Source organism: Pterocles gutturalis, unplaced genomic scaffold (genome assembly GCF_000699245.1).
Source record: "Pterocles gutturalis isolate BGI_N339 unplaced genomic scaffold, ASM69924v1 scaffold4644, whole genome shotgun sequence".
Lineage (NCBI taxonomy): Eukaryota > Metazoa > Chordata > Aves > Pterocliformes > Pteroclidae > Pterocles > Pterocles gutturalis.
In genome coordinates, this window is record NW_010132987.1 from 12,748 (window position 1) to 24,192 (window position 11,445).

General features: G+C 47.8%; 1 protein-coding gene across 1 annotated transcript in view; it reads right to left on the minus strand.

Moving 5' to 3' along the window:
- The window catches only part of FGF18 (fibroblast growth factor 18), a gene marked incomplete at its 5' end in the record, with an annotated part of 17,558 nt that extends 12,218 nt beyond the window's left edge, over positions 1-5,340 (minus strand). The window contains one exon of the mRNA XM_010081050.1: positions 5,234-5,340. Coding sequence (XP_010079352.1) covers positions 5,234-5,340 — 107 coding nt within the window. The remainder of the gene's footprint in view (positions 1-5,233) is intronic.
- Between the last annotated feature and the right edge of the window lie 6,105 nt (positions 5,341-11,445).

The window sequence follows — 11,445 nt, forward strand, 5'->3', positions numbered from 1 at the left end:
AGTTATCACACCAGAGAAAATCTTACGTCTCCGAGGCAGGTCTATGCTGTAAGTGGTACATCACAGCGGTGCTGGGCAGGGGTGGGGGAGAGGTGACGGTGGCCAGCAGAGCCATGCCACCTCCAGCCCCCGGGGCAGATGACCTGTCCCTGGCACGGCCTCGCTTCAGGTGGCAGAGCTTTTCTGCTGGAGCTGGACCGTGCTCGAGGGCACAAGCTCAGCACTGCCTGTCTGTGCTCTGTGAGCACCAGGAGGGCTTCAGCCTGACAGACAGCATCAGCAAAGCTGTCCCCAGAAAGCACCCAAGTCACCCACCACGCAGCTGAAGCAATGCCTCAGCCACCCCAAATGGCTAAGGGGTTCCCACATTCCAATCAACAGCTTTTTCCCACTGTCCACATCAAGCATCAAGAAAGGAAACAGAACCAAACTCATTAAAATGCTTTTTCAAAAATCATGCATATAATATATATGTATATGTGATTTTCCAAGAGTGTGTGTATACCAAGGATTTTTTTAAAGAAAACACAAAGAGAGATGGTGCAAGTCAGCACATGGATTTGGTGGGAAATCACCTATTTTATCGTATCGCATGCTCTCAGGCTTGAATTCTTAGAAGGGGCTGAACTGATGTAATGAGCAGGCACTTCTCAGGATACAACACTTCTGCGCTTGCTTTCTGTAGAGCTGCCAGGGATGATACCTGTGACAGACCCCATTCTGTCTACTGCTTTTCTAACACTCCCCCTATTTCTGGAGTTTTCTCCATAGCCACATCCTACCTCAGAAGAAGGACTTGCCCCTATTTACAGTGGTGTAGGACCTTCCTGCAGACTTGCAGTGTCAAGATGTGTCAACATTACATGGAGCAGCATCACACAGCAACTGGCAGTCACCAAGCTGTCCCAACTCCATCTGCACCCTGAGGAGATGCTTCAGCACCCACCACCTGCTTCTCCTTCCTGTAAGAGCTCAAGAAGTGACTTCATGCACTGAGAGATGGAGCTGTTCTCAGAATGAAACCAATAGAGACTAACAGAGAGAACCAACAGGGAATAATATTGCCGTGCTGGATGTGGAAAAGATGTAATCCACCTAATGGCAAGAAAGAGCACTACTAGGATTGCTTGGAGCATCTTCTGAAGAAAATTCTGGATCAAATTGAAGACGTGCTTAGCTCTTTCCCCATTCTTCTCAAATCTTCTGGATTCCTTCCAGCCATTACTTACCTTCCCTGCTTCTATATCTTGCTCTGAAAATTGATGTCTCCCTTGCGATGGTCTGCAATAAGCAGCCTCTCCTCCCACTTGGCAGCTTTGCAGGAAGCCAAGGTCCACACTCTTCTGCCCTTGGTCAGTCCAGAAAAATAAGCTTATTCTCTCCTTTGCCTTTAGAGCTGGGAGTGCAAAACACTCCCATGAGAGACACCTGCCATAACCTGAGCGTGAGCACCAACCAGATGGTGTGATCCCACAGGGGGCTGGTAGAGAAGCATGGGAAACTCCCTGGCAGCAGTGCCTGGGGATTAGGAGATGCTCGGATCTCCACATAGCAGCCACTAGCCCTGGCAGTGCCTAAAGGAAGGGACAGGGCTTTGGTCATGTTGTAACAGTGCCGACAGACCCAGTTTAAGCTTCACAGAGATTGCTGACCTCCTGCAAATGCGGGGGGTCCACGACAGGGCAGGGAAAGGAAATCTCTGCAGCATCCTGCAATTCTAGATAACACAAATTTGCTGTAAGGATAGGCACAGCAAGAGCAGTGAGAGGTGGCCAAGCTAATTAACAGCCACCGGCTGACTCCTCTGGCTGCTATTCCTTGCTCCAGAGACTTAAAAGACTTTGATAGCCTTTTACAAACATGAAGTCCCCCCTTCACTGATGTCCTTATCTCAATGCATGAGATAAGAGAAGCTGGGGCAGAGAGCAAAACCACAGGAGGACTCACCAGGAGAGCCACAGTTAGAAACTCAGAGCTCCTCCAAAGAGACCATTAGCTCCTCTTAATTATCCCCTAACGCTGAATTATTGCAAATATCCAGAGTTCCTGTGTTCCAGGTGACCAGTCACACTGTGCCTCGTCACAAGTGGGCAATTCACACCGCACCTCTCCTTGGAAGGAGAGCTGAACCTCCCAGAGTCTCCTTCTCCCCCATGTTTGTAAGAAGTCTGAGATAAATAAACAGCAACAATAATTTTAAGAAGAGACAAAAAAAAATTTAACAAAAGTACCTACTATTCATGTTCTGAGTTTTCTTATTTTAATCTCTCTCCTTGTACTGTAATGCCACTATAAAGTTCAGTGGTCCGTAGAAAACTTCAGCAAATTCAGAAAACTCAGGACCTACGGTTTCTACATGTGTATACACAGAGGCACCAAAAACCCACAGGCAAAAAACATATGGGCAGAAGGAAAAAAATAAAATTAAACCTTTCTCAGGCCTTCTTCAACATAACACCAAGAATCAATGAAGAAACACCATCCAATTTGTTTCCCCCCAGTGCTGGTCACCCTTAATAGAAAAGTCACTCCCTGTACAACACCTGCCCTGTCTGCAGTTCTCATAAGCAGCACGTCGAGCGTCGGTGACCGCAGCAGTTGCATGCTGTGACAACAAATAAAGTTAGAAGTCTGCCCAAAACACCTCCCAGCCCTCTGGCCAGTGTTGGCTGGGAGCACACAACCAAGCAAGGGAGAAAACCCAAGGTTCGGGGCTCCTGAGAAAGCTCTATCAGGTGACCTCCGCTCAGAAATGTTGGTATACGTGCAATTTCTGATAAATAAATTAAAAAACACAAAGGCTGCTCGTCTCAGCCCGATGGGTTAGTCTGCTCGCCTGACACACAACCAGCCCCGATGCAGGGAGCGAGTGCCAGCACTGGAGCTCCTGCATCCATCACCAGCTGAGAACAACAACAACCTGCTCCGGTCTGCAATACCCTTTGTAGGTGATTATAGGAAACAAAAAGGACTAAATTTAAAGCAGGTTTTCAGCTGGGGAGGGGGGATCCAAACCTGCTGACTGAGGAGGAGAACAAAGCCAGATGGCATCTGCTGGTATTGCTGGGGATTATGCAGCGTAAGGCAATAGGAAATGAGCAGAGAAAAAGACCCGGTTTGGTCCCACGGCTCCTCTCTTGCCAAATGAACATAGTGGGGCGACCATGAAACAATCAGTTTATGGGTTTCATTCCCCTCCACCCCCAGACTGAAGTTAAATATTTGTATAAGTCCAGGCGTAACTTTTATCTGCTGTTTTCCTTGGGGTTTACTAGCTGTTTAGAGCATTCAGGCTAAAAAGCATTCCCTCAAACTCTTGCCACAAAAAATGCTGAAACTATGATACTAATTAAAACCACACTCTTTGGTATCAAGAAGACATGCTATTCTTTTCTTTTTTTTGCTCATGAGAAGCTGTTAATATGTGCAACGCGTCTGGAACATTTTCCTTCCAAACGCCGTGCTCCATACCCCCCCCTGCTCAGGTCAGCTGGTTTGTGAACTTGTCAGCAGGCTGGGGTGGGAAGGTTCAGACTTACAAGAATAGGTTTGGGTTTGGTTTTTTTTTTTTCATAACAAGCCATTTGACAACTTAACATTATGAAAAGCACATCAAGAGAAAAAACAAAAGCTTTATGGTGCATGAAAGGTAATGAACTAAAGAACTGTGCTGCCTTGGTGCCCAATGGGCCAAATTAAGGGATGAATATTGCCAAAATATACTATAAGTTTTGAAAAACAGCCTCTGCCTTTGCCAGGACACTCCTGGACACTCAGTACAGACCAGGAAAAGATGCAGGTCACAGTGGGTACCACCCCTGATCCACCTTGGGGTAAGGTCTGTTAGAGACAAAGGTAAGATTTCGTGCTCATTTTACCCCATCGAATTCAGAAGCCTCTAAGGGTTCCACTATTGTGGTATCAACACTTCATAAACATTAACAAAATTATCCTTATAACATTTCAGGGGAAAAAGCTATTATCACATTTAAAGGATGGAAAATTAAGGCACAAAAAAAAATCAAGGGCCAGTTTTGGGTTCAGTGCAATATTCAAAAGCATCCATGTATATCCCAAGAGGTCTAAGTGTGGTTAGAAAACAAGTTTCCTTGTCCAAGAACAAACAACAACGCCTCATTGAGAGCAGTAATTGCACCGCAGAAGTGCAGGGAGCAGGGACAACCGGCTGCTTTGGGCCACAAGGCTGCATTGCTACGAGGAAAACCAAAGTGGCAGGAGGGATGCTCCGGGAAAGACACCTGCCCCGCAAGCGTCACTCTCAGGACCAAAATAATAAGTAAATAATGTTTCATCAGAGCAGTTTGGTTTGTGCTTTCTGTTTGGGAGTGTGGCTTTCGCCATGTTGACTCAAAACAAAACTCAGCTTCCCTTTTTCACAGCCGCAAAGATGCCAGATTTTCATTCCTGGTGGCGCAAAGTGCAAGCAGAGGAGGAGGGGGCCTTTCGGGGCTCTGATTTTTTTTTTTTCCCCTGATATTTTAGCTTTGAGCAAGATCCTGTCTGGTTAGCAAGCTTCTAGGTTCGCCAACAATACAGAAGAACTGCCTAAGTTACAAAAACAAGTTAATACATAAAAAATATGACTTCAGCAAAGCAGTTAAGCTAGACGGGTGAACACGCTGTAATTTGTTACATGCTTCCATTGCGCGGCGATCCAAAGTAATAAAATATTCCTGTAATGCTAGAACCACGAGGCCCAGCCCCAGTATGATGTTCAGATTCCAGTATTAGCTGTGCCACACCATCCCCTGGCTCACCACTCAGCAGCAATATGCCACCTACCTCCCCCTCCCCAACACCGCCCTCCCCAGCACCAGCGTCCCTAGCACTGATGTCCCCAGCACCGACGTCCCCAGCACAGTGCTCCACTTGCTATTTCATTTTGAATTTCACTCCAAAGAAAGATCAAGTCACGAAGTTATGCAAGTGGCCACAACACTGGGATGCTGAGATGACATCTCACATCAATTTAATGCACCAGTAAAGCACAAGCCCATCTGCATCCAAAGCGCCATTGGAGAATCCCCGGTCTGGACTGTGTGGCCGCGGGGGAGGGCTGGGAAGGGCAGGGGCTGCCTTGCAGACCTCCCATCCCCTCCATCCTGCTTTTCATTTGAGGCTGACAGGCGAAGCTCGAACACATCATTACAGCCTGGAGGAGGCTGCGAAAGGTAACACTCATGTTACAAATGAATTAATAGGAAACACTTACCTTCCCCACTAGCTTGCCTTTCCTGTTCATGCAAAGGTAGAAGTCTGTCTCCTTCCCTTTGATCCGGACTTGGCTGCCAAAAGTGTCTGTTTCCACTAGAAGCTGGGCTTGTAAAGGAAGAAGAAAAAAAAAAGCATTTACCAATGTGGTCCCATTAAGCCATCAGCGTGTTGTCCCATCACCTCTATGACCCACACCACGCTGGGACGCTCTGTGAGGGGACAACCCAGGAACCACCCAGGGGCTGAGCTCCAGGCTTGGTCGCAGGTGCAGATCTGACACATCTCCACTGACTCCTACGCAGATACTCCAGATTTAGGGCCAGTTTAGGACAGAACACACACATACACGTGTGCGCTCCATCAGTCTGCACCAACCCCACCACCCCATCAGCGAGATAAAGCTCAATGCTGATGCTGCCCTTCACGCTGCAGGAGGGTTTTTGGAGGGTAAGAACATGGATTTTATTCTCATGAAGATAAAAGGCTAGCATGACAGGAATGAAACTCCTTTCCCCACAGCCAGCAGCCCTCCAACATTTCACAGAAGGGGTCCAGCCACAAGCTCATGGTGCAAAACACCGCAGTGAGCTCCTGGAGACCACCGCAACGGCTATCAGGGAGAAACTCAGCACTGCTCGTTCTGCCTGATGGACACCCGCCCTGCAGACATCCTCTGTGTGTCTACCTATGCTCCCAGGAGGACACTAATTGCTTTCTTGGCAGGCCAGGTCTGTGACTCCGGCTCTAGCTGGGAGAAATGTGGCCAATCTCATAGTGCCTCGCACGTTTATCGAGGGCAGAGCTGGTTCGCAGCATTGCCAGGCCCACGCCAGAGGACAGATTTCTGCTGCAGCTTCATAACCACCTGCCCCGACACAACGGTATTTGCAGAAGTGGCCGAGCTGCCACCCAGATGTGTAGCGTGCCATCAGCATCTCAAAAAGCTAGACACATCCGAATGCAGTGTTTCATTCTCTTTCTGATCTAAACACGAATTCCAGTCATGCTCGAGGTTCGGATTCCAGGAATTTCCCTGGAGAGGCAGGAACACGCAGACTGGACATTTTGGTTCAGATCCGTCTCTGATATGGAGGGGGAGAAAGGAGCCACGGTCGAAACACAATGCAAGAATGTGTAAGTGTCAGCAAGTGCAAATCCACGCTCCTGCTCTGGAAATACTCACGCTTGTAAGACTCAAGCTTAACCGTAGAAACATGGCTTTTGCCAAACTCTGGAGAATGTTTGATCTGTGCTGCAAAAAGTCACATTCTTTTTGGCCTTCATATTTCAAACTTTAAAACCCTCTAAGAGCAAATATGTTCACTGTAAGGATTTACCATGGGGATAGAAATAGGAGTTTGTTTCATTTAAACACATTAATATTTTTCCCACTTGTAAAGTCAGATTTTGGCTTCTGCAGCAGGGCAAATATCACAAACCTTTAACTCACAAGGGCCCCAAATGGAGTTTTCCCTTTGCGCCTCAGTCAATTATGCAAGCTCAGGGTTTTCCAGTTACTAACTGCTTACATTTATTTAGATCTATTTGTTAAGCCTTTATCACAGGGGATATTTAAAGAATAACTTCTTTCTGACAGCAAGTGGGATAATGCCTGAATTATAGCAGAACATTACTTGCAATCGTGCATAAATATGGATATTTATCTAAGTCTTTCAGAAATACACCAAGGGTTTGGGTTTCTCTGATGGAGAACAGCTTGCCAGCAACAGCCGGGTGCTGCAGGCTTTCTTTCCACACCTGCCAAGGTGGCATCGAACCAGTGACCACTTCAGCAAGGAAGGGCTACGTGAACCAGAAATATCCCGTTGTAGTGAGGCTATAAAGATGAGAAAGGCCAGGATGGTGGAGGATGGCACAGGGTCAAAGAGCATAGAATCATTAAGGTTGGAAAAGACCTCAAGGATCATCAAGTCCAACCATCAACCCAACACCACCCAACCCACTAACCCATGTTCCCAAGCACCACATCGACACGTTTCTTGACCCCCTCCAGGGATGGTGACTCCACCACCTCCCTAGGTAGCCTGTTCCAATGCCTGATCACTCTTGCAGTGAAGTCATTTTTTCTAATATCCAGCCTAAACCTTCCCTGGTGTAACTTGAGGCCGTTTCCTCTTGTCCCATCACTTGTTACTTTAGAAAAGAGGCCAGCACCCACCTCACTGCACCCTCCTTTCAGGTAGTTGTAGAGAAGGGTCTTTAAGGGGAAGATGAGCAACACGGTGTATCACTTGGTGAATGCTCACTGCTTCAGTAAGTTCAGGGAGGCTGCTCAGATGCAATGCAGCATTAACAGACAAGGGAATGGCCAAAGGTATGACTGTCTTTAAAGGGGTGGCTGTGAAAGGTCTTACCCCCAAGTGGCAAGGGCATTATGGGGACTAATGGTCACCTGCAGACAAGGGAAGGTTATCGAGCCAGCACAAGAGGTCCCCAAGATTGTCCCAAGGACCACAGCCAACACCCAAAGCACCAAAGAGCAGCCCACATATCTACAGTGTTGAACCCACCCAGGGTTCCATGCAAATGGAGCTGGGGCCACCCGCTGAAGGGGTCAAATGAGGGCTCCCCAGCTTGCACACAGGCAAGAACAGGACACAGCACCTTCCCCTCTAAGCTGCAAGGCCTCCCCGTCCATTCCAGCCTCAGCGCTGCAACTGAAGCTGCTGAGAACAACGCTGAATATCAGCCATGGGGTTTGGCCAGCCAGAGTAGGAGCTAACATTGATAAAGCACTCCCATGCGAAAGCCTCGATCCGTGATCCCGCCAGACAGTCGGCAACCTGCACCTCTCCGATGCTGGTCCCCCCCAGCACCCGCGCTCAGATGGACAAACACGGGGCATGCCGGCTGGCGTTCCCCACCCCCTCGCTCTGCAGCCAGTATGAGTAATATCCAAGCTGATTTTAATTTGAAAAATATCACCTTAAAAAGATGCCGGTTCCCTGCTGTGAAAATGAAAACCATCTGGCTGGAGTGATTTCAAATAATTAATCTAGGTCTCCTTTGACACCACTACTAATTAAAATATGATACCTTCCTCCCCCTTTTTAAATAAAGAATTTAAATAAAGTTTAAAGATCTCATAAAATAATGTCATAATTTAGAACTAAATGGAAGTCACCTTTCCTACGGGCTGTAAAAGTTACACCAGCGCCAAGACCCCTCCCAGGGTAGTGCCACGGCACGAACCAAGCAGCAGCAGATGGGCAAGCACCCGGTGTGACACCCACACCAGTAAATACACCAGTACACATACCCCAGCACCCCGAGGAGGCTTGCAATACCTAGAGATCATCCCACACCCAATGTCTGGGAGTGGGGAGCAGAGGGAAGGAGGTTCAGCAAAAAAGGGGGACCCCCAGCTGCCGACACACAGGCTAAGGCCACCCACGGGTACCCACTGCTGCAAAATCTGAGCCTTAAGATGTTGGAAACAGGTTCTTATTTCTAGGGATCCTTGACTTCCTTTACTACAAGAGAGATCAGTACAGCTTCAGGGTTGGGTTCATAACCCAGCTGCCTTCCAGGCCAAGGCACCCCTTTTTGATTCTCCTTTTTACAACAGGCATCTCCCCAGATTCTCTCAGGAGCCTAGACAGGGACCTTGGATAATACATCCAGTCAGCTAAAATCAGCTGGGATGAATCCAGGTGCAACAAGAGTTTCTGGGGGATGGAGCTGGCCCAGCAGAAGGGGTGCTGAGGTCTCCCCCAACTCACATGCAGCAGGAGAAGAGCTCAGTCACCACCAGTGGTGACTTGGATTTAAGTTAATGTCAAGTGGACCTGGCTTGCTGTCTTGTTGCTATGATAAAGATGTTCTGGCCACAACGAAAGCGCCAGGGAAAATCCAAGAGAATTTCCATTGACAGCTCAGGTAAAATAAGTGCCACCAAGCTGGAGCAGTGTCCCCACAGCAGGCTGCGGCTCCGGACACCTGCCTGCCAGCTCCGTTAGTCCACGGATACACCATAGAGAAATCACCATCTTTATTTTCAAAAGCCCTGCACTCTAGCCTTCAGATCAGGTATTATTGTTTAAATTCTTTGACAGATAGGTATTCTGATATATTTTCCAGGGGAAAAAAAAAAAAGAGGGAGAAAGAGAAAAGATGTCTTTAGTGGGTAAGATCTTCTGCTACATGCTTTTGCCTTATTGGCCCATTTAACCTAAACCTTCCTGAAAACTCCCACTGGAAGAGACTGGAATTCCTCACATGTCTAGGTGAAAAGGATTACACATATATATATGTTGAAAAGCTATCTTCCAGCTAAGAAAACATGAAGCCAGGGAGATATGTGAAGGTGGCAGAAAATATGCCAAATTATCTTTCAAATATTTCCTGGGAGTGGGAGGATGGGAACCAGAAAAGCACAGGGAAAGAAAGGAGAAAGAAGACACCTGAGAAGTGTGAGGTTTACATGTACCTATCACAAAATCCTAAGCACAGCCAGCTTCAGATAAATAGAGATAAAGGGGAAAACACAAGGAAGGTGCAGAAGGACTGGATACTTCGAGACTATCTACTATTGCCTTTTTTTTTTTTTTTTTTTTTTTGGGAGGTAAAGATCCTGCCAAAGGAGCAGCAGAGAGAAAGAAACTACAGCCGCTCACGCTGCCCATGGGCATCTTGAAGCTCAAACAGATTTATTTCCTGGGGGAAAGGCTCTCAGGGGGAAACAAGATTTTGCTGCTTTTGTCGCGCTTTTTTTTGTGATGCAATTACAAAGTCAAGGAAACCATTCTCAGCCCTTGAACCCATTGCCAGTTAACGAACAGGAAGGATGCATGGGTACACCGAGGCTGGGACCACAGTGTCTGTGATGGAGAGCAGCTTCCCAGTTCAGTTACTCCGCTATGAATGCAGACAAAGCACCTTTCTGCAGTTCACAGCACGTATCGCATCTGATGGGAGAGTAAAATTCACTCTCTGGTCAGACTGAATCTTCCAGTGAGAACCCCAGCATGGCCAAAGGTGCTTAAAATAACTGAAACCTGTTCAAACACAGCCTACCCCCTACCAAAAGCACGCGAATCCCTTACACGACCACAGCATAGGAGAGAATGACCCTGTCTCCACTTCACATTCATGATGTAATGACAAGGGAATAACGCCAAAATTAGGTAAAGTCTGGAGCGTCTAATAAAGCCCGCGGGCTACAAACAAGTGAGGGAATCCAGGCTGCATCCTCAAGCTGTGTTTGCACACTTGTATATTCCTCCAAACTATATCGTTTTAAGTAGTTCTAACCCATGCAGCCCAACTCCCTTTTCAATTACTCAGGTGCAAATGAGGAGTAATCACCGAAATCAATAAGGCTGGTGCTCAGGAGGGCAGAGCTCTGACCCACATACCATGGCAAACAGCTCAGAGAGTCTGTCTTGAGCAAGCATACGATCTGTATGTCAGATTATTAAAAGGGATGGTCATGAGGAGGAGTAAAAGCAGCTCCAGGACCCAGGCTCCAGGTATTTTCATTTTGAAGCCATCGCTCGGCACATGCAAGTGAACTGCCCAGTGCAGGGGCTGGGGGACTGCACGGGGAGCAGCACACCCCGCCTTACCCAGGTTTTACAAATGGCATCTCCCTAAATGAGGTTTTCTTTCCAACCTCATTTAAACACCATGTCTCTCACTTGGTCAGCTGGTTGCAGTTAAGGAAAAAGACATGATTTGGGGCACATAAGCCCCCGCATCAACATGCTGAGTGCCAGGTCCCCTGCAGCACTTCTCCACACCTGATTTTGGGGCAGGAAGGGGAGCAGGACAGAGGGCTCTGTGTGAACAAACACTGCAGAGACAACCTGCCACCCGTGTAACTGCTTCAGTAGCTCTCAGGAACCAGACAGGTTAAATATTTGCATGGGAGACATCAGAAGGAAATCTATAGTACAGCGAAGACCTCAAAGGCACTTACACTGCAGCAACCTGATCCTGCAAATACTTCCACACAAAGGACTTTGCACACATCGGAAGTCCCTTGAGTGCTGATAAAGACCCCGACACAGCTTCAGAGTCCCACCTCTGCCACTGGCTGCATGGTCGGACACACCGGGAGCATGGCTTTGGACACAGAGGTGTGAGCTTCCCTCCTCCCCATCCCTACCTAGGGCTGGCTCCTCGCCCTGCCTACCTGCAACTGCCCCAGGGGCTTGATGGGATGGAGAAAAATGCAGGATCACAGCA